The sequence below is a fragment of the Gobio gobio genome, assembly GCF_949357685.1.
Source record: "Gobio gobio genome assembly, chromosome: 15".
Taxonomy (NCBI): Eukaryota; Metazoa; Chordata; class Actinopteri; order Cypriniformes; family Gobionidae; genus Gobio; species Gobio gobio.
Genome location: NC_137108.1, coordinates 15,553,720 through 15,577,227, shown reverse-complemented (window position 1 = coordinate 15,577,227; position 23,508 = coordinate 15,553,720). Strand labels below are relative to the sequence as shown.

The 23,508-nt window shown below is 42.1% G+C and overlaps 1 protein-coding gene across 2 annotated transcripts in view; it reads right to left on the bottom strand.

Annotated features, from left to right (window-relative positions):
* Nucleotides 1-351: 351 nt before the first annotated feature.
* Nucleotides 352-23,508, bottom strand: part of cobl (cordon-bleu WH2 repeat protein) — a 126,943-nt gene continuing 103,786 nt past the window's right edge. For both annotated transcript variants that reach the window (XM_079837453.1, XM_079837454.1), the window contains 6 exons: nucleotides 9,704-9,983; nucleotides 7,038-7,156; nucleotides 4,691-6,414; nucleotides 4,430-4,549; nucleotides 2,500-2,766; nucleotides 352-1,785 (listed from right to left, as the gene is read on the bottom strand). In XM_079837453.1, the coding sequence (XP_079693579.1) occupies nucleotides 1,705-1,785; nucleotides 2,500-2,766; nucleotides 4,430-4,549; nucleotides 4,691-6,414; nucleotides 7,038-7,156; nucleotides 9,704-9,983 (2,591 nt within the window). In that variant the 3' untranslated portion in view covers nucleotides 352-1,704. The remainder of the gene's footprint in view (nucleotides 1,786-2,499; nucleotides 2,767-4,429; nucleotides 4,550-4,690; nucleotides 6,415-7,037; nucleotides 7,157-9,703; nucleotides 9,984-23,508) is intronic.

The following is a 23,508-nucleotide window of genomic DNA, read 5'->3' as shown; positions in this document are numbered from 1 at the left end:
TGATTGTGAGTCCAATCTGGAATACATTTCAATTGATTTTGGAATATTTCAGACTTTTTACAATTAATTTCTTATTGAACTAGAGGTATTTTGAGTCCTCTGTAGTTTGCAGCTTGGTGCTTTGTTTAATTTTATTATGCCTAGAAACTCTGATAAACACTGCAAAAATACAAGCAATGCCTATGGCATCTAGACTAAACAAAAATATGAAGTTCACAGATTCCAGACAACATTATTAAAATATGTTTATGAAATTGTAAAAAATCTTGCTAGCATTTCCTTTAGTGTATGCATTGCATACAATTCATAATTGCTCAAAATAACTATTTATAACTAATAAATAAAGCAAATAATTATTGAATCAACAGTTTATTGATGTACAACTTTGATTCAGTTTGTGCTGCAATCAAAAAAAAAAAAAGTACATTACAAAAGCATTCTTTAAAAAACCCTTTCATTACACTAATGCATTAGTGTCAGATTTGAAATTAAAGGGATAGTTCACCCAAAAATAAAAATTCTGTCACCCTCAAGTTGTTCCAAACCTTAATGAATTTCTTTCTTCTGCTGAACACAAAGGAAGATATTTGGATCAAATTTCAGCAGCCATTGACTACCATAGTACCCCCCCCCCCCCCCTATTATGGTAGTCAATGGCTGCCGAGATCTGCTTGGTTCCAAACATTCGTCCAAATATCTTCCTTTGTGTTCAGCAGAAGAAAGAAATTCATACAGGTTTAGAACAACTTGAGCGCAACTAAATGATGACAGAATGTTCATTTTAGGGTGAACTATCCCATTAACTATATTAGTATCAGTTTACAACCATACAGGTCTCTCGTATAATGGTAAATAAGAACAACATAAAAAAACTTGTGTAAATATATTAAACAATTTACTCTAAATGAGTAGTGTATGATTTTCCCAATTAAATAAATTAAAGCTGAAGCACCATGACAGCTCTACATCATTGTTGTTCAGCAGTTTGGGGAAAAGGTATCGATTACATTATGTCCAATCATACAGTCTCTATAAGTGTTTTCAAAATAATCAGTTTAAAAAAAAAAAAAGTGCATTAGTATTGGTCAAATATACGGCATGTGTATCTACAATGCTTAAAAACATTGTCAAGTGTGCTCCATTGTCAATAGTCCACTTTTCTAATGGAAATAGATAGTAGAATGGTCATTCCAGAATGATCGTTCTGTAAATATTTTGAAAATAACAATAAAACATTTTAAAAAACACCTTTATAATAACAATTAAATAAAAATCTCTCAGTGTTTTCCATTTTACCACCTAGTGTTCAATAAGCATATTGCCAAAGACTGTTCTGATTGGCAGGTGGATTCAATTGTAGCCCACCACCTTATACTGTTGCAACAGCAAATACCTGTATAATATATTCAGGTATAATACTGATAGAAATATAGAAATCAGGCAGACATGTATGAAAAAAAAACATCAAATTCCAAGCAGCATTAACAAAGAGCTTCAAATGTCATCATTACATGTCAGAAGCAGGACATAATCTGCCTGAAACTAAGCAAATTAGTATTGGCACGGATGTGAAGCAGCATATCACTATAAATAAAGAAGGCTGTGATGATTGTGTTAACATTTATGCGAATGTCGTATATAGATAATGCTAAAACACCAGATTTGGCTGTTCCTGAAACCCAAGCAGTGATCCAGTGAAGTGATTCAGTGTCCATTAGAAAGTGATGCTGCCTGAATGGTGCCAAGTCTCCCATTCACTTGCCGTCTTGTCTGTGTGACAGGGACCTGTAAAATTTAATTTGTGTCATTTATTCAAGAGACAAATACTGTGTTGACATTAGCCCTTTTTACACATACATACAGTCTTTACTGGTAAATTACCGTTAGAGATTGTGTGTTAACAGGACCTTTTCAAAAATACAGTAAAATCAGTTCTAGCATTTTTTACAGTATGAGAGGTGATAACATTACCAGTAAATGACCGGTATGATGCTATGTGTGAAGAAAGAATGGGTTACTGGTATGAGCACATATGAGGTCAGAAAGCACTGACGTAAGAAGTTTGCTTTGGGCCAATCATAATGCTTTGTCAGAGCTGTTTACAGTAAGTTCAGCTGCTTTTAATTGCATTTCTACGTAAACATGCTCTAGATGGACATCTGACTTGCGTTCGAGACCCTGCCTTCTTTTCTATTCGTCAGCACTGTCGCTATTGTGTACTATGAACTGCAGTAAATTGACGAGTGCAAACCTTAGAAACTGACCTTACATGATTCATTTAAATACTGCTCTCCCATAAATTTAAAAAGGTCAGCAGCAAAAATAACTGTCCACACATTTTCACTGCCAATTTTTCTCTGCATGTCTTTTGTAAATCCTGAGAGTAGTATTTTAACGCCAAAAAAGGTTTTTGCTGGCGCAAGCTTTTAGTAAATCTAGCCCCAAATGTAGTAAATCTAACTTAAATCTGATAAGTGAGGGCAATAACAATCCTCTTACCTTCCTCAGTCGTTGAGCCCCAGAGCCTGAGCGAATGGCATCCAGAAGAGCCTCTCGGGCCACCTCTGGGTTTCCTCCAGCAGGCAGCACTAGAGGGGGCTTGGCTGGAGCTGAAGGGGGAGGAGGTGGAGGACAGAAAGCTGGAGGTGGGGGTGGCACAAAAGCAAGAGGAGAAGTGGGAGGAGGTGAGATGACATCTCTCTGGACATTTCTGTCCTCCTCAACCTTCCTGAGCTGCTCCAACTCCTTAGCTGCTCCTGATTTGGTCTAGAAGCACAACAATGAAGTGGCATTTATAATTAACTGACAATCACAACCAGGCTGCATGTAAATCAATTTTATTTTTTGAAGAAAAGAACAAGCAACATTCTTTATCAAACAGGTTTCCCAAACAAAACCTCCATCCATCTCCCAACTTGTTCCAATGTTGCAGTACAGTGATTGGTGACCCCCAACAACTTAATCAATGAAGTTGTGTCCCATGTAAAGGTGTGTTCATTTGGACAACATCATAGTAATCTTAAAGGTCCCATGGCATGGATTTTTTATTTTATTTTACAATGTTTCCTGAGGTGTACTTATATTGTTAGTATGATTGTTACATCATAAAATGTCATAATTTAGAAATAAAAGGCATTTTTTCTATACTGATGTTTGCCCTCTGGCTGAGTGCCGTTTCAAGGGACATGTTTGCTGTGAGACTTCAGTAAAAACGCCCACTGTTGTGATTGGCTGACATCTTTGCATTTGAAATGATTAGATCTTGTAGCGGAGGGGGCGTGGTTTAACGAGGACACAAGCCTGCCAGAGAGACGGATGTCACTTCTCATCAGTTCTCTCAGCACGTCTCAGTTCAGTGAACTGTTGTAGTTACTAGCATATACTTCAGGTTATTCGTTTATTTCTAGTCGGAGGGACAGTCACTCATGTCAGAAAGTTAGTAACTTTAGTAAATGATGGATCAGCGCTGACTCGAGACGCAAACCATTTAGAACGATTCAGTCCGATTTGGTGAACTGGTTCGACCGGTTCGAACGATTCGTTCGCAAACCGGACATCACTAAAGAGACAGAGCGATTGCTAACAAAGTTATATTGTAACTACTGAGTTGTCAGCGCGAGTTTATTTTGTTTGTATCTGTGAGTTCTTAATAAACACGAGTCCCAGTCACGCAGAGCCCGTCTTCCTCCTTATTCTACCAACTTTGTAACACATGTAATGTACCATTACATCTGTCGAGATGAACGAGTTACGAGTAAGTGTTGATTATAGCATTATTTTTAGATATTTTCCTATCATATGTAAAGCGTCAGTGACGCGCATTGAGTACACAGTGCAAACAAAGACAACAGCGCAGTAATCGAATGTAATTCAGTTTATTGTGGGGATAGCAGGCTAGCCTAGCCCGGATACGCTCATGCTTACCCCCTTCTGCTTAATCTCGCGCCATGTATGGCGCCTCCGCTGTGGGCGAGATGCAGTAGTGGGGGTCGGTGATGTTGAAGGCCGACCGGTCAGTGCAGTCCGAGCTTCGGCGTGCGTGAGGTTTATCTCTAAAGATGTTGAGCAGAAACTCACTAAACTCGTGATAAATTGCTGATGTGTCTGCGCTTTAATTGTGTAACACTGAAAGTCATGTAAGGGTATGGTCACATTTACTGTTGCTTTGAAAAATTTAGAGGGTGAAAAACAGTCATTCCAATAGGAATCAGTGTGGTCAGGAATTTTGTAATGCTGAACATTTTCTCACAAAAACTGTAAATTGGGTTAAAGATGGTCACCAAATCTGCCATGTTGACCAACAGAAAGCTTTTTAGTTGGAAAGTGACTTCTGTTTAGTGCATCGCTACCCTATTGACAATGGACCTTTTTTGCCCATTAAATCTTGCTAGTGTGACTGTGCCTTAAGTCTTACTAATATTTAGCTTACCTTCTTCAGTCTGGCAGAGTTGCTTGGGGCTCTTATTGCTGAAAGAAGTGCAGAATGCTCATTCTCTGCATCATTGTAAGATGGCTTCTTAACCGTGCAGCTGGTAGACATGTCAGATACCTGGACAATATGAAAAGCAATATAATACAATTATATTTTACTACAATGAAATTGTCTTGAGACAATGAAATTGAATCCCAGCTTAAGAGAATGGTCCATAAAGCTGATAAATATATGTTCATGCTGTGACTCACAGTTTACCTTTTTGAGGCGTTCAATGCCCTCTCCAGACTGAATGGCCTCCATTAGAGAGCTATGGATAGAAGTTTCCTTTTGGACAGGCTTAAAAATTACAGGCTTGAACTTCTTAAAGGTTCCAAACATGTTACCCTGGTCTGGTTCAAACGGAATCTCAGATTTGTATAACTCTGGCTTCTTTGTAAGTGGTGGACGTGTGGTGTCTGTTGGCGTCTTTCGAGCAGAGGAGGTGTCTGGGAACTTATTGATTGATGTGGCTTCTTCAGAGGAAGATTCCATGTGTTTAATGTAAGCAGACACATGTGTTGAGGGTGGGATTTTGTTGTTTAAGGGATGTGAGTCCAGAGATTTGTTTCTGTCTTCCCCATGCAGAGTGCCTTTATCAATACTGCTTATCCTCTCAGAACTTGTTGGCTTTTCTGCAGCATGACTGGGGTAACTTTGCAGGTATTTAGGTTGTCCAAAAGAAGGCACAGAATTTTCAGTGGGTTTGAAAGTGGTAGCCTGTTTGTGTATGTTTATAGGTCTAACCTCATTATTAAACAGTTGATTGACAGGTTTTTTGACACCAACAATGGGCTCTGATGGCGCCTGCATGGTAACTACTTTAGTATTGGGAATGTTATTGTTTTTAGCAATGGCAGAAGCTACGTATTGGCTGGAGGTTCTTCTGGGGGGTATAAGAAAAGAGAGATCACGGTTTTCAGCTGTGAAAGAGTGATTCTCTGCAGGTTCTGGGAATGAAGGCTTACTTGCCACTACAGATATGGGCTTCCTTTCCAATATAATGACCTCTTTGTGTGTTTCCTCAGGAGGTGTTTTCAGTGAAAGTTTAGAGACTCCAGACACAATCAAGGGTTTGAACACATCAGTATCTCTATTGTTTAATATGGGTCCTTGGTTGGTCGCAGTTGATTGGTCTTGCTTCTCTGCAGAGCTCCAAAAGGCTTTGGCTTTGTCCAATGGGGATATTTCTGCACTAGAATCCACAACAGGATTGCCTTTTTTTGCTGGGCCACTGGAAATCTGTTTCCCTGTAACCATGTTGCCCTGTTCGTCAATCTTAATGGCACCTAGGACTAGAGAGCCTGTAGGCTTGGTCTGGAACACAGCTGGTTTTGGAGGGATGACTGTGAAGGTTTTCATCCCAAATCGAGAGAGAGAACTTTGGGTGATCTTACCCTGAGTTGTCAGGACTCTGGTAATAGGTGTCCTGTCCTCATAAGCAGTCTCTGTACTGAACCTCTGGACCATAGGTGCAGATTTGAGTCTCTCGTGAGGAACCTTTTGAACAGTTTGAACAGCAGGACGCACAACACTTTTATGACTCTTAGTCTCTGAGCTGAAGACTGCCTTCTGTTCCATATTGTCTATGCGCTTAGTGTCTTGTGACAACTTTCTGTTGATTAGAGATGGACTTGGTGTTTCCTCAATAACTGTGAGTGTAGTCTCTTCTGAATGCTTATCTATGTCTGGTGATGGACTTCTGTGTTTCTTCTCTGTGAGGCAGGCATTGTTGTTTTTGTTTTGGATAGCTTCACATGGTGTACACGACTGTCTGATGATATTTTGCATGCTGCTCAACAATTCTGCCTCACACTCGCTCATGATGAAACGGTCATCATCAAGAACTTCATCAATGCTTGTAACGGGAATGTCCATGTCAACAATGGACACAGGTATTTCATCATCCACAAACACAGATGCTCCTCCTGAGTGATTAATGTCTAATATGCAGGGAAAACACAGTTAATAAATAATTAGTCATTCATAACAGTGTTCATGGTATGGCAGCTAAACTGCCTTTTACCTAAATTATTTCCTAGTAATTCACAGAATGGATAAATGGAAGAAGAAAATAGGATGATTTTAAAGGATCATGAAACACTAAAGTACATTCGAGGTCAACTTTAGTATCCATCTAGGAGAAAAGTGGTTAGTTTTAAGCGTTTTTGCAACATTTTTGGTTTAAAATCTTCATAGTTTTCTTATACCTATAGTACATAAATGACCAGTATCTCATAATTATTCATGAGACTTCAATGCAAAGTACAAATGCAAACAGCTGTAAATTTATTTGTGCATTAAATTATGGCTGTATATTTGTTCATTTTGTTGCATGTAATGGTGAATTGCAGCATGCATTTGTGGGAATCTTAACTCTACGAGAGTGAAATAAAACTGTCTGAATCAGAAGATGCTGTTGTGTTGCCTGTATTCACCCTCCACTCCGCAGCTTACCACACCCACTTTTGTAGTATTTTTCAAAACTATGGAGAATACTAACAGGGGGTTTCTTGACCCTTTAAAGTATTAATGAGGAAGCACAGTTTATCCATGAGTAATTTACCTGCCAGATTTGCATCTAGATCGGCCAGGGTGAGGTGTATCTGTGCGGTAATCTCTGGATCTTCTTCATATCCATTTTGTCTCTTGATTGACTGCTGTCCTCGCTGAACATTTCCACTACTGAAAAATCAATAAATAATTTCAGCTAGTTGTGTATTTGTAACAAGCAAGTAAAATAAGTTATTTTGTGCCTTCAGTGTACCAACACATTCTCACATACAAGGTTTGAGTCAGTGTTCAATATCAACTAGACGAAAATAACACATAACAAATACATGACATTACAGTATAAGATCTGCAATATTAGGTGGGAGGTGGAACTCTTCGACCTGTGCTCATTCAGGTTTAGACCCTATACCTATTTATCAATAAGGATCCCACAAGTTATTTTCTCAACACTTTATTCCGAACCCAACTCCTGAGCTCTCTTTGCACTTAGCAAAAAATAAACAAAAAAATAATCCCATTATTAAAATACATTCACTAGGCACTGCAAAACAATTGGGTGAGGTGTGAAGATGAGAACACAAGCCTAGACAAATGTGTTTTAACACCCTTGGAAAAGGCTGATTTACAGATGACTGAGTGGAAAAACTAATAGCCCTTTCCTGGAAAAAGAAAAGAGTGTGTGAAGACAGTATGGAGTCCCATAGTAGAGACAGAGCCGGAGCGAGGATCTTGAGGTGAGGCTGCAGGCTCTGGCGGAGAATCTGTACACATACATCTGGAACAGTCAGCACTTTCAGCTCCATAAAGCAAAGTTTTAAAAAGCCAGACTCCTCAGTCAGCCCTGGAGGAACACTGGCTGGCTGGAAAAGGATAAACGTGAGACTGGCTGAACAGTGGGAATGAATTGATGGTGGTAAACAGAAAGAAAGAGAGAGATAAATCCTTTGCTCTGTCTCCACTCTGCCTGGGAGAGCTTTCGATTCCTGTCCAGCAGAGAAATAAAAGCCCAATGAACGTATTGATCTTATGGAGTTCAAACAATGTGTGGTAGATCAGGTGTGGGGAATATGACTGTATGTTGTTTAAATGTAAAATATCTGAAAAGGCAATAAAAACTATTTTACCATTATTTAACTCAAATGTGGGTAAAATGTTTCACAGCCATGTTTCCTTCTACTTCATTGTTTTTATACCAATCCCTAGAAAATCCAGCTACAACCAGCTTAAAGGGATAGTTCATGTCTTTAATTACTCACCCTCATGTTGTTCCAAACCTGTAAGACCTTCGTTCATCTTCGTAATACAAATTAAGATGTTTTTGATAAAATTCCGAGAGCTCTCTGATCCCTCTATAGACAGCAATTTAATTAACACTTTCAAGGCCCAGAAAGATAGTAAAAACATTGTTAAAATAGTCCATGTGACGCCAGTGGTTTAGCTTTAATTTTATGAAGCGATGAGAATACTTTTTGTGCGCAAAAACAATGACTTTATTGAACTCTTTCCTTCTAGCCTGTGTCAGTCTCCTACGCAATTTACGCTGTAAATAAAGTGCAGTTTTAACACGCATGTGTCGTGGTGCTCACGTGAACAGCATCGGCTGCCGTAGAATTTGAGAGCCAAAGACCAGCCAAACTAAAGTACCAGCAGGCAGAGTAGGGACATATTTGCTAGGGGTGGGAATCTTTAGGCACCTCACAATCCGATCTGATTCAAATTCTTGGAGTCACAATCTGATTCCAAAACAATTCATATCAGATGTTTTGTCCTGTCTGTTTAATCCCTTAAGATATAACTGACTGTTTATATTAATTTTGTGTCATAAAAGCATTTTGAGATACAAGAGCATTTAACCGATTACATGGGATTCGCAAACAGCCGCATGCCACGAGCAATCTTCTAGTATTAAACATACAGACCTACTACATTCTAAATGGCATAAATAACTTTGTAGAGCATTTTGAGGGGAAATGCTGAAATACTACATTGTAACCGTTACATCGAGAAAAGTTCTACACCCTTCTGTGCAATGAAGGTTTGTGTGTGTGTCCATGAAAAATTGGACTGAATTGGAAGCTGAATTCGGTGCCTTTGTGCATCTGCAGTTAAAAAAAGGAAACTCAGAAAAGAGTTTCAGAATAGATTCTGAGTTTCAGAATAATTGAAGAGAGAATCATGATGCATTATAGAATTGATTTTTTCTTCCACTGCTAATGTCTGCAGTGGTAGATCATCTTGGAGTAGCAAAAAAACTGGATGTAGCTGGATTTTTCAGGGTAACGAAATGCACATATAGTGATATTTAGTGTGCTAAAATTGTAAAACCGCTGTTAGTGTATCTGTTCAGACCAAATTTATTCATGAAGAGGTGTTCTAATATCTTGTCAATCGAACTACAAAGATACTGGCCAACCTTTTAGGTAGCCTCACCTCAAGCTCCTCGCTCCAGCTCTGTCTCCACTATGGGACTCAATACTGTCTTCTCACACACTTTTCTTTTTCCAGGAAAGGGCTATTAGTTTTTCCACTCTGTCATCTGTAAATCAGCCTTTTCCAAGGGTATTTAAACACACATTTTTCGTCACCTACTGTCAGAGAGTGGCATTGCAAAATCAGACCAAATTTTTTTTACTGAACATTAGTGTTGGTGTGAACAGGCCAGTGCCAGAGGCTTTTGTTTGTTGTGGTGGTCTATAACTAGAGTAAACGTGTGCATACCTTTTTCTGGAATCCCAGGTTGCACAGCCCTCATCGCTGTCACTGGAAGAGTCTTTGGACTTTGCAGGTAGAGCTGAGCCACTGTTTAGAGACATGATGTCCACAGGTGACACAGATTGTATCCTTTCAGAGGGAGAGACTGGGCCAGACTCTTCGGCCATGCCCTCTGATGCCGCATAGCCCTGGTCTGCAAAACTCTCACTGCTGGCCACGGACACTGTTTCCACTTCCTGCCCTGCCATCCTCTCTGACACAGACTCATGAGCTAAATGCAGCCAGGCTGAAAGAGAGATAACATGTCACTGTCATTAATGCCAAAATACAGAGTTCCTCAAATCTGGTCCTGAATGGCCACTGCTCTGCAGAGTTAAACAAGCTAATCAAGACCTCCAGAGTTATTGGCTGTGCCCAAAAGCTGAAAAATGCTGCCTCCACAGACATCATATCCACCTTTTTCCTGGTGAGCGAATTTACCCATGATTCATAGCGGGTTTAAACTGGAAGTCAGTTGTCCTTTTCCGGTTCGAAGCTTGTGTACGTTTGATAGCTTGTAGCTTGCTATCTTGTTTGTGGTATCTTGTATCTTGTTACAGAGTGGCTAGATGACATGAAGCAATGGCCATTTATAAACACCTACATCGGAATAAAAATGCCCAAACCAAATGAAATTGTAATCGGTTTAAGAGGGGTGGGATAATCCTTTTCATGAACCGATCAAATGATTTCACCATGTAAACGACCTGATCCGATGACTTTGTGTACTTCTGTGACGTGATATACAGCGCGCGCGCCTCCACAACTGAAGAGCAAGCGCCACACTCACATCAGGGCAGGCTTATGTTGACAAGAGAGGAAAGTAAATTTTCCTGAGGTATTAAACTTTTTATTTCTTAACAAGTTATGAACATACTGTTGGAATAATGACACAAACATAGCCTGGCAACACCATCTCATCTTGACAGCGTTTGTCCTAGGCTTCACTGCGCCTGACAGAAGCATACATTTTTCTGAGGTGATTCTTACACTTTACAACAAATAATAAATAGCTTTTATAAAACTGTATAAGTCCTGGTGGCCGTTGAGAGTTTCCATGGCAAAGGGGAACATTCAAGCTGCTGGAGAGGACGTGTCGACATTTCTCTCTGTTAAGTTATATAAAATAGCAACTTACTGCATGTCCGCCCACAGAAAAATAAATAAATATAAAAAATACCAACACAGAACTATTGAACTTATTCTAATCAATGTAATGTCGCCTTCTCTGTCGATATCATGGTACGAATAGTAGAGGTTAGCCGCTGAACAGGAAACACAATACCGGAAAGCGGAAGTGGGTCAGCACCCATTGGTTGCTGGAGAAACAGGCGGATAGAGGCAGGGTGGCAACAAGGCAAGTCCGAAACCAATGATAGAGACACATCCTGTCTACTGAGATACCTTCATCTGATCATGGTGTCTGAAAGTTGCAGTTGGTAGTGAGTTTGTGTATAAATGCACCAACTTTGACCAACTTCAAACTACTTCAACTTCTAGATAGTCATTTCTAGCGAGAAAGTAGTTTTGGAGTAATTCAATGTTTGCTAAGTTGTCACCAATGCTCACTTTGTTTTGTTCTAGATCATTAGATCATTATGCTGCCTCCAAAGCCTGTCTGAAATAAGTTTTGTAAGGTACCTGCGAAGTCATTTCCTGATAGGGCAGCGAGGCAACAAGTCAGCTGCCTAAGCTTTCAGACACAGCCACTAGAAATTTGATCAGGGTTTGAGCTAAACTCTGCAGGGCAGAGGGCCTCCAGGGCCGGATTGAAGGAACCCTGCCATAATGGGTCAGTACTTCGGATAGGGTTAATTATGTAACATGCTTCATAAAGTCACCAGAACCAAAAGAACAGAATTAGTGCAAAACGTGCCTGTACACACTCTCTGTGGAATGCATGTGGAAAGGAAAGGATAAAAGGAAAAATATGGTAAATCTACAGGCACACATAAGATTCTAGACAGTCGATCACTATTTACTATCAAAATAGTTGCATCATGATGCAGTCCTCAATATTACTTTTGAACAAACTCCTAGATTTGTGTTACCATTAAACAATTTTGGCCACCTGAGATTGGTAAAAAAATTCTCATTGTAGGGCAAAATCTTTGATCACTTGGTGTGTTACCATCTACCGATGAAATGCTCCTACAAGGTGTCAACGGAACAACAAAGTCTTGGCTACATGTGTGTCGTACATTGTGCATCTGACATAAAACGTTGATGTTGCACAATATGCCATGGCTTCTACCCAAGATCTCACTGGAATCATATTCGTATACAGTCTGACAAGCCATGGCCCAGCCATATTAAAAAAGTTGTATATATAGTACATCCTACTTTACCTTTGTGCATACAGTACTATACTCATGTAAAACAGTATATAACACTATATAATACTATATAAAGCACTGTATAAATAAATTTGACTTGATTTTTTTTAAGTCAAATCAAATTTATTTATATGTTTTACGTGAGTATTCTACTTTTTACAGCACACATGTGCCCAACTTTAACCTAAGAATTAATCTTAAGATCATTACTTTTTCTGGATCATTTGTTGAAGTTTGTTGAGATGTGTGCAATTAGTTATGTGGATGGACTTTTGTTACTGGCAGACAATAAAATGTTGGGTTGTTGTTTGAATTGCATTTGTGAATTGTTGGATGTCTTTCATTACAATGATTATTTGAGGTCTTCTTTTTGCTTGTTGAATAATTGGTTAATTTGCAGATTTTCTTTTATCAAGTGTGAGGATTTGCTATGTGAATATAAAATCCTTTTATATTTGTTGTTCTTATTGCCTGACGAAGCCCTTGTTTGGTCAAAAGGTTGCAGTTTATTAAAGTTTCATGGGTACAAATGAAGCAGTGCACTGTTTTCTTTCATTAATTAGACAATAAAATTGACAAAAAAAGACTTTGAATTAGCCATCTCTATGGAAAAACCAACTAGAACATCTTAGCGCCTTAAAGTTTGGCAAAGACAAACAAAGCCAAAATAATTTAGCTGCTCTTTTTAGGCCTAAACCGATCTGATCTGTATTTTCTCGGTTTCTTGTATATGAAAAATGAGATGGTGAATAAAATCAAATGGAATGTGGGTCATGGATTAACGCCAAAAATTGTTGTTCTCGAGAAACTGCTTGTGCAAATATACGTGTGTCCCAATACCATCCTATTCTTCAGACTGCACTCTCTCTCTCTCTTTCTGCTGTTCCTTTATGACTTTAGCTTATTGATTTCACTCTCATTCTCTAAACCCTAAAATCTCTCACATAATCATCTGTTATTACAATAAATATGCCTTTTTCATGATATTCAAAACAAACAGAAGAGATAAGGGAGGTTTTAATTGAGAAACCTCAGGATGAACTTGGTGTGTTTTGAATGTGTGTGTATGTGTTCAGGTTTGGTAGTTAAGTTGAAGAGAGGCCTGTTCCTGGATTCATTGTGACTCACAAGCTCTTTCCCAACCCTTTCCCAGCAGAGCTCGTATATACGCCAGCTGCAACCACAGAGAGAGTTTATGTGCATGCGTACACAAACACACACACACACACACACACACACACACACACACACACACACACACACACACACACACACACACACACACACACACACACACACACACACACACACACACACACACACACACACACACTCACTATCGATTAGTGGCACATGGCATCTTGTGTCGTGAGTAAACACTGTCACATCCACAAAATTAGACATTTTCCTGAAATCAGAGCCACAGTACCAAGTCTGATATTGTTGACATCTTGATAACAAACACACCCATGCAATGATCTCACCAACAGACCAACGTGCAAAATGAAGAAGAAAAAAAAAAAAACACCTTACGTTGTGGCAAACCACACAAGGAGATCTTCCCAGGTGACAAATCACAGTGCTGTTCCTTTGCACTGAATCTTTGGTTTATTTCCAGAGCAATCTGGCATTAGATGCATACTTGCAACAGGAGCCATAAGAAGCATTTAATTACATTTCTTAATTCTTAATTCCTACGAAATTAGCACAAAGCAATGGCTTATAATAAACTGTGGTTATATAATGTCCTGCAGTGAGGACTCACACTGACCACAGAGTTTAAAAAAACAATCACAAATCTACAATATTCAGAATGAGCATTTACAACATTTAGTGATCAGCTGACAACCAATTATTCATTTACACTATACATTTTGAGGTTGGTATAGTTTTTGCTAAATAATTAGTGATAGATTTTTACATTGACCAAGCTGATTCATAATGCTTATCTAATACTAATATGCTCTATAGATACTGACATTGTCCATTAAAAATACAGCACCAAACTAGTCTTTTAAAAATCTAGTTTAAAGCACATATGGCAAGTTTTTAGAAATGTGCTTTTGTATTTATATTTGATTTATATGGTTTTGAATTGGTTTGAAAAACATTTTTAATCTTTATCATTTCCTAAAAAGGTTAAAATAGCATTTTTTTGGGGCGTGGGAGGTTGTACCATATGACATTACAAACTGAACTAACGTTGCCTATCTTATTGAACTTTTTATTAGACTTGTTGACTTTGACACAGTCAAGGGTCTGCAGAATATCTGCCTTGGAGGCACAAGAAGGAAGGAGTTGCTTGTGGCAGATTAGACGAGCAATTTTTATCTGGATATAACTTTTTTTTGTTTTACATAAAAATATACATATTGACTAGTTTGACTTTTCACAAATTGCTATACTGACAGTGAAATCGACTGAAATATGTTGAATAGGAAGTGTCTTTGTAATAAGCAACATATTAAACTATACGATGAACATTTATATGGTCTATAATATAACAAATATTTATAATATGGGTAACACTTTACAATAAGGTTCATTAGTTAAAGGAACTGTATGTAAGAAATGTATTTCAATTAATCATAAAATAAATAAAATGGCCCTGATATGTCACTAGACATTAAGAAATCATGTTCATTTCAAATATTTATATCACTGACAACGGTTGTCCGGCCAAGATATTGTCATTTTAAAAGTGAAGTTGCAGCCCTCAACTGATGTTGATGTTGACATGTTGTGTTTTGGCCTGAAGCGCCACCCTCCACCTGTCTACCAATCACGAAGTCAGTAGTGTTTCTGCATTCGGGTTGCCAGCTCTGCTCTAGTTACCACAGCTGCAGCTACAAACTTTTTGGATAAACAATGTCTAACTTTACGAAACCTAAACGACCTGGCTCATCGTCTGGAGACTGGTGTGGTGCTCACAGATGACGATCCAGATCGCGAGGGGCAGACATCGGAGGAGGAGCGAGGTTTGTTCGGCTGGCACGAGCTGCTTGTAGGTGGAAGGCGTTACCAGGCCTCCCTAAGGGCCTGCTGTGGGGTAAGCAGGCTCACTTGACCTCCTCTGAGGAGGTGTTCCCGGGCTCCAGGTGGCCGAGGTCCCTGGAGGCTAGCACTTTCTGCTATCAGGTCGTAGGCACCGGGCCTCCCTGAGATCGTTCCCCGGTCCCCAGTTTCGGTGACATGTGGTAGCAGGGGTTGCTAACAGGTAGCAAGCGGCACGGGCTTCCCTGGGGGATTCGCTATTGGATTGTAGGCCACACCTGGCCTCCTCTAAGGGCATGTTCCGGTTTCGCAGTCACTAGATGAGTCTAGTCACTGTGAAAAAGCTATCTCTAGCGCACCTATTGTCAGGTGGTAGGCCTAACTAAGCCTCCCTGGAGGAACGCCCAACGACTAAACAGGTGGTAGGCCTCACTAGGCCTCCTGAGGGCGAGCTCTGCGGTTTGGATACGCGAGCAGTCGGCACAAGTTACCAGGTGGAGGCCCCTTCTGGCCTCCCTGGGGGACGAGTTCCCTAGGAGGGAACACATAACTGGCTTTACTCTGACAGCTGGTGGTCACCTGCTATCAGGCGCCGGTTTCCGGCCGGTAGCACCTGAAGGCGGTGTTCATACCCTAGCATGACGAGACGACGCTGTTACTATGCGGTCCCTACAGGAAGGGACTCTCATAGATCGCCTACAGCATGGTTACCTACCAGGCAGGCTTGGAAGCTCCTCTCAAGTGAGAGTCTTCTGTGAGTCTTCTGTGAGCCGCTTGGCACTGATCCATCGGTTGTAGGCCCCTCGAGGCCTCCCAGCTAGGATCAGCCTGTAGGCCTGTTCGGCCTCCTGAGCACGTTTGAAAATAAGTGCTTGGTAGATCCTAGGATCGAGCGGCTAAAACTCCCCTCGCTAGCAAGGGTTAGAAAGCACTTCGCTGAGCGCTGCTCTCCAGGATAACCCGTCTCTGAGGTCCGGCTGGTGGAGGACACTCCCTTTTTGCAGTACCCTAGCAGGAGTACCAGAGGCTCTGTACTTAAACAGACAGGGGTTGGCCGAACTGATGTGTCCCACATAGAGGTCGCTAGGTCAGGCCTCCCTGGTGGCATTCGGTGAATTCTTCCCGAATAGTGACTGGCACGGGTTCCCTCGGGTCCCCCTAACATGTTCCCTTAAAGGAACCCCTTCTGTCGAATGGGCTGGTTCCAGGACTTCGAGCGGCCAGGGTAGGACTTCATATGGTATGCGAAGGTTCCTTCTCAGGTTTATAGCTTGGGCTTTGACTGTAGGGGGCGCTGTCACTGACAGCCTAATGTGACCAGAAGGGGAGTGGTTCAGGCATTTCAGTTGAATTTGCTTGTCCTGACAGTTGTCACTGCCAGTGGGCATGCACTCCTTTCGGCATGGCGGCGTTGGTATATCGTTCCCCGTAGCGTCAGCTGACGCAGCGCGAGTTCCCTTTCGAAAGGGAACGTCTCTGGTTACGTATGTAACCTATGTTCCCTGAGAACAGGGAACGAGACGCTGCGTCGCTTTGCCATGCCTCAAGGCTTGCCTGCCAAACAGTCCCTTCAGACGTTTAGATACTGTCATGTTGGCAAGGCGCCCTTTTAAACTTCTTGGTTGCACCTTGATGACGTCATAGGCTGTCGCCGGTCAAAAGGATTGACGTTTTGTAATTGTGATTTCAGGCACCTGTCACGCTGGAGGCGTTCCCCCGTAGCGTCAGCTGACGCAGCGTCTCGTTCCCTGTTCTCAGGGAACATAGGTTACATACGTAACCAGAGACGTTAACTACATTAGTTAACATTAACTAATAATGAACTGCACTTACAAAGCATTTATTTATCTTTTTTAATGTTAATTTCATCATTTACTAATGCATTATTAAAATCTTGATAACATTAGTTAATGCACTGTGAACTAACATGAACAAACCATGAACAGCTGTATTTTTATTAACTAACGTTAACAAAGATTAACTAATGCTGAACAGAGGTGTTGTTCATGGTTAGTTCATGTTAACTAATGCATTAACTAATGTTAACTAATACAACCTTATTGTAAAGTGTTACCATAATATGTTATAAAGTAATATGAATGTTTGGACAAGATTTATTTGGCCTGTTTTGGATAGTTTATGAAGTGTTTGCTGTAAACTACTGCGTCATCAATAAAGCTTTTGTTCGCGAATTTCTGCTCAATGTTTTGAAATATTAAATGTTAAATATATAATATAAAATACTAATTTTGTTCATGTACTGTCTTATAATACATGCATGTATGACATTACAAAAATGTCCCTATCAAAAGGTACTCTCATTGCTGCGCTGACAGCGCTATGGGAAACATCCTTGTTTAACCGGTTGTGAAGTATTTGTAGTAAACAGGCCAAAAACTTGGCTTTAAATAACCTCTTGCAATGACGTCATTGGATTGCATGCTCGTGAGAGGTTATAAATAGACGTGAAACAGGTGTGCTTTCAGGTTTCTTTGTCTTCAGAGCCGTATTTTGTGTGTGTGTGTGCTACACTCTGTCCACTTTGTTAGGAGTTAGAGCTCCAGTTGTCAGTGTGCAGAAATTTGTCAGTGTGAAAAGAGAAAAAAAAGAGAACATCATGTTGCGAACAATCAGTAGATGCATGCCTCCGTGATCATGGCCCATCCCTGATTATGGGACACATGAGCTCTGCTTTGAGTGCTTGCGTTTGAGCATAGCGAGTGCAAGCACTGTGAATTGTTCTTCACTAAAGTGCTTCACGCTCATCTCGCATATTGCGAGTGGATCTGCCTGAGGAGCGGGAAATGGATTGTGATTATCTCAGCAGATTGCGACGTCCTCCCATCCGCTGCTGAAGACAGAGCTTCTTCAGAGCGGGGTGAGGACGTAGGTTTCAAAAAAGAATCATAAAATCATAGCTTGCGAACATCCGTCTTTGAAATTCGGTGTGAAGTGGTTACTGCCTGTTGCAATACCTTCTCATTGGATGCTTCTGTGAGAGTGCTGAATCTAGAGATTCTGCTTAGGCAGACAGGTTGTAGGCTGACCTGGCTAGGACAGCAGGAGTCAGCTTCCCTGGTGATTCTAGTGGTTGATGCTTTAAATCCCCCTGAAGTGACAGGCCGGGTCTCTTTACAAGCCTGGCCATATTCCCTCAAAGCAGGCTTTCAGTAGGTAAGGATTCCAAGCCTTTGAGCTCTACCCTTGGGCCGAGCCCTTCTGCTTGACTCCGCGGGGACTTTCCTCATTTAGGGTATGTAGCTTGGGCAGTGGCCGTAGGGAATACTGACAGCTTGCTGGTGCGTACCTTTGGGGAATGTGACTCTGACAGTGAGGTCCGGAGAGTCAGCTTTTTAGTGCTTAGTCACCGTCAATAGGGCATGCATTATCCTTAGCATGTTCCTCAGGCAACCTTTTATACTAACGGGTCGCACTGGTAGTGACAGTGCCTTGCCAAAGTATTCATACCCACTGACCTTTTCCACATTTTTTACACGTTACAACCACAAACAAAAATGTATTTCATTGGGATTTTATGTGAAGGATCAACACAAAGTGGCACATAATTGTGAAGTGGAAGGAAAATGATAAATGGTGTCCAACATTTTTTTTTACAAATAAATATCTTAAAAGTGTGGAGTGCATTTATATTCAGCCCCCTTTACTCTGATACCCCTAACTAAAATCCAGTGGAACTAATTGCCTTCAGAAGTCACCTAATTAGTAAATAGAGTCCACCTGTGTGTAATTTAATCACAATATAAATACAGCTGTTCTGTGAATCCTTCAGAGGTTTCTTAGAGAGCATTAGTGAACAAACAGCATCATGAAGACCAAAGAACACACCAGACAGGTCAGGGATAAAGTTGTGGAGAAGTTTAAAGTAGGGTTAGGTTATGAATCAATATCCCAAGCTTTGAACATCTCACGGAGCACTGTACAATCCATCACCAGAAAATGGAAAGAGTATGGCACAACTGCAAACCTACCAAGACATGACCGTCCACCTAAACTGACAGGCAGGGCAAGGAGAGCATTAATCAGAGAAGCAGTCAAGAGGCCCATGGTAACTCTGTAGGAGCTGCAGAGATCCACATCTCAGGTGGGAGAATCTGTCCACAGGACAACTATTAGTCGTGCACTCCACAAATCTGGCCTTTATGGAAGAGTGGCAAGAAGAAAGCCATTGTCGAAAGAAAGCCATAAGAAGTCCCGTTTGCAGTTTGCGACAAGCCATGTGGGGGACACAGCAAACATGTGGAAGAAGGTGCTCTGGTCAGATGAGAAAAATTTTTAACTTTTTGGCCTAAATGCCAAATGCTATGTGTGGAGGAAACCTAACACTGCACATCACCCTGAACACACCATCCCCACCGTGAAACATGGTGGTGGCAGCATCATGTTGTGGGGATGCTTTTCTTCAGCAGGGACAGGGAAGCTGGTCAGAGTTGATGGAAAGATGGATGGAGCCAAACACAGGGCAATCTTAGATGAAAACCTGTTAGAGTCTGCAAAGGACTTGAGACTGGGGCGGAGGTTTACCTTCCAGCAGGACAACAACCCTAAACATACAGCCAGAGCTGTATATGTGTCAGAATGGCCCAGTCAAAGTCCCGACCTAAATCCAATTGAGAATCTGTGGCAAGACTGGAAAATTGCTGTTCACAGACGCTCTCCATCCAATCTGAATTAGCTTGAGCTATTTTGCCAAGAAGAATGGGCAAAAATTTCACTCTCTAGATGTGCAAAACTGATAGAGACCCCAAAAGACTTGCAGCTGTAATTGCAGCAAAAGGTGGTTCTACAAAGTATTGATTTAGGGGGGGGGGGGGGGGGGGTGCATCCCACACTTTTTCAGATATTTATTTGTAAAAATGTTTGGGAACCATTTATCATTTTCCTTCCAATTCACAATTAAGTGCCACTTTGTGTTGGTCTATCACATAAAATCCCAATAAAATAAATTTTTGTTTGTGGTTGTAACGTGTCAAAATGTGGAAAAGTTCAGTGGGTATGAATACTTTTGCAAGGCACATGATGTAATAGGCTATCGCTGGCCAATACAATTGTTGCATTTAGACAAATGCTTCAGACACAGGTTATGCTGAGGGGTTCCCCATAGCATCTTGTCATCTCGTTCCCCTTCTCAAGGAACCTAGGTTAAATTTGTCACCCAAGATGTTTCATGTCGAACAATAAAGCTTGAAAATATCTTGAGCTTGTTATCACCACAGACCAGGGTTTTAACTAAAATCCATTCAAAAACCCATTGACTTTGGACGATCAAAACAGAAGTGCTAAAATGCTAACTAATTTCTGGGTTTTGGCCTACAAAAATATGTCACCCCTGCAGAACTGTATGTATTTTCCCGTTGTATGCTTTATTCTGCATGTTGGCTGCACAAAATCAAAGTTGTGTGATGTGACAAAGGTTCCCTTTCGAGGGAACTCGCACTGCATCGGGACGACGCTTTGGGGATGCTCCCTTAGCATCAGCGAATCTGAAACCAGAATGCCAACTAGGCCAATCCGATTGGCGTGCGTGATGACGTCATTGTGACGGCATACCCGGAAGTATAAAAGGGGAGCTGGAACGTAATGGCAGTTATTGCTCTTCAGCAAGCGCTATCTGTCAAACTGTCTGTCTATTTACTGTTGTATGTCAGTGAAAGTGTGTGATTGAAATGAAGTGTGAAAAAGTGAGAGAGTTCAAGCAGTGTGTGCATCCTTGCCCTCGCTACATGTCGGGCTCGGATACACACCTGCTGTGTGTGCACTGCCTGGGCGTTCAGCATGCTCGAGCGGCTCTCGAGGGAGCCGCTTGTGAGCATTATGAAAGCTGACGCTCAGAGTGCTCCGCTCTCGGCGTGAGCCCCGTGGATCGGTCCCGCATCCGCTGAGGCGGTGTGGCGAGGCTGGTCATGGGGCTCACGGATGGACTGTCAGCGGGACTGGGACTGCTGAGGCATTTTCCCAGTCTTTATCTGACAGTTCAGATGTTCTCCTTCCCCGTGTGGAAGCCCGCGCTGCGGCTTCTTCCCCCGGGGCGGAGGACGCGATGTGTGAGAGGTCTGATTCTGAGGAATTAGACGTACTCAGCATCGAGGCAGTCAAAGTCATAAGCACTTCTTAAATATGCAAGATTCCATCCACGCGATTGCTGGAAAAAAAAGGCAGCGCGCAGGTTATGGGTCTGCAATTAATGTGAACACACGCGATCGGTGTGCATGAGATACTGGTTGGCTTAACGGACGAGTCCGTATAGTAAAATAAATCAGTATTTGTCTGATATGGCTGCATTTAAGTCTGAGGATTTAAATGAGATATTATCTGACTCTGAGGAGTTAGATATTCAGTCATTTCAGACCATGTTTCACTGTATTGTGTGACACTGTTTGGCTTTTTTCTCGAGGGATGAAAGCCAATTGTATTATGACGGCTTGAACCACGTTGCTGAGGCAACGCGGGGTCTATGAGTCCGTATAAATACAAATAAAACAGTGTCGTCTGATTAATTACGGCTACATTTAATTCTAAGGAATTAAAATTAAATATAATCTAACTTTGAGGATTATTCAGATCAGGTTGCACGGGTTTGGTGATTATGATGGCATTTAATTCCGAGGAATTGAGTGTCATGTTATCCGACTTTGATAAGTTGGATACTTTAATTCTGTCACCCAAGCGTGTTTAACTTGTGAACTGGATATTCATCTAAGATGGAGCCCTCCTGAAGTTGATGTCGTTCTCGCCGCCTTGTGGCCTGCGGGACACATCAGTTTCAGGCAATTGCTAATCGCAGTGTCCGCTCTAGGGTTGTGGCCCTGTTGAGCTGCTCCCTTAGATGAGGCCCCCTGCTGGCCAGCCCCCTCTCCCGGGTAGGAGCGATCGAGGTCGCCTCCCCTGTGGAGTTTTCGGGAATCGATGCTGTGTTCCCGCCGTCTAGTACGCTTCGGGCCACATCGTTTCCCCGTGCACGCGTGCTGCACCAGCCGCCTCTAGCAAGACTTGCGGTGGTCCAGCAAACGCGTACGCACACCGAAAATCTTCCTCGATTTCGCCCTGCCGGTAAGCCGCTTCAGGGGGTCGGGGAGGAGGCTCGGTTGACACCCGAGACCGGCCTCGAGAGGCTGGTTCCCTTAGCAGATTATCTCGGCGCATGGTTATGCCTCCGAATATATCAGCTTGGGGCCTGCGACTGTAGGAAGGGGCATACAGACTGCAGTCCGGTTACCTTCCCCTGAAGTTCAGTGGGGTGGTCTGGACGGCAGTGGTCCCTGGGCAGGTTCGGGTAATGGAACAGGAAGTTCACTCCCTGTTGGTAAGGAGGCCACAGAATGTGCTCCTCCGCCAGACAGGGAGTCCGGGTTCTACAGCCAGTACTTCATAGTTCCTAAGAGGGATGGCGAGTTGCATCCAACTTTAGACCGGAGGTACTTGAATCGTTCTCTGAGGAGATTCAGATTCAAGATGCTTAGCATTTCCTCCATTGTGATTCAGATCCAGTCTGAGGACTGGTCTGTCACGATGGGTCTGAAGAGGACGCATACTTTCCTGTATCCATCCTTCTGTGTCACAGGAAGTTCCTGAGGTTCGCTTTTTGGGGCAAAGCGTACCAATATCGGGTTCTTCCAGGCGGCCTGGTCTCTAAAATGAAGCTAGGCCACAGCATCACTGTGAAGCAGTTTAAGGCTGCTGGGGCTCATTGCGGCTGCGTCCAACAGAATATCTCTTGGCCTGCTGCATGAGACCCTTACAGTGGTAGCTGGGAATCAAGGGGTTTTCCTCGGGGGGGAAAACCATTCTGTATGATCAGGGTAACGCGCAGATGCCTTCGTTCCCTAGTCATATGGAAGAAACCTTGGTTTCTGTCCCAGGGGCCAGTGTTGGGAGCGTTCTGTTGCCGGTAATCCGTTTCAACAGGCGCCTCCCTCACTGGCTGGGACGTGGTTATGGGAAGTAAACCAGGTGGCTTTCCTTGAGGGGAAATCCATTCTGTATGATCAGGGTAACGCGCAGATGCCTTCGTTCCCTAGTCATATGGAAGAAACCTTGGTTTCTGTCCCAAGGGCCAGTGTTGGGAGCGTTCTGTTGCCGGGAATCCGTTTCAAAAGATGCCTCCCTCACTGGCTGTGACGTGGTCATGGCGGCCGCTTTGCGAGAGGTCTGTGGGAGACCAGGCATTTCTCCTGGCACATCTACTGCCTGGAAATGCTGGCGGTCTACAAAGCTCTGAGGAGCTTTTTCCCGGACCTCCGCGGCCACCATGTACTGATACGGAGGTAAACCAGGTGGCTTTCCTTGAGGGGAAATCCATTCTGTATGATCAGGGTAACGCGCAGTGGCCTTCGTTCCCTAGTCATATGGAAGAAACCTTGGTTTCTGTCCCAAGGGCCAGTGTTGGGAGCGTCCTGTTGCCGGAAATCCGTTTCAACAGACTGG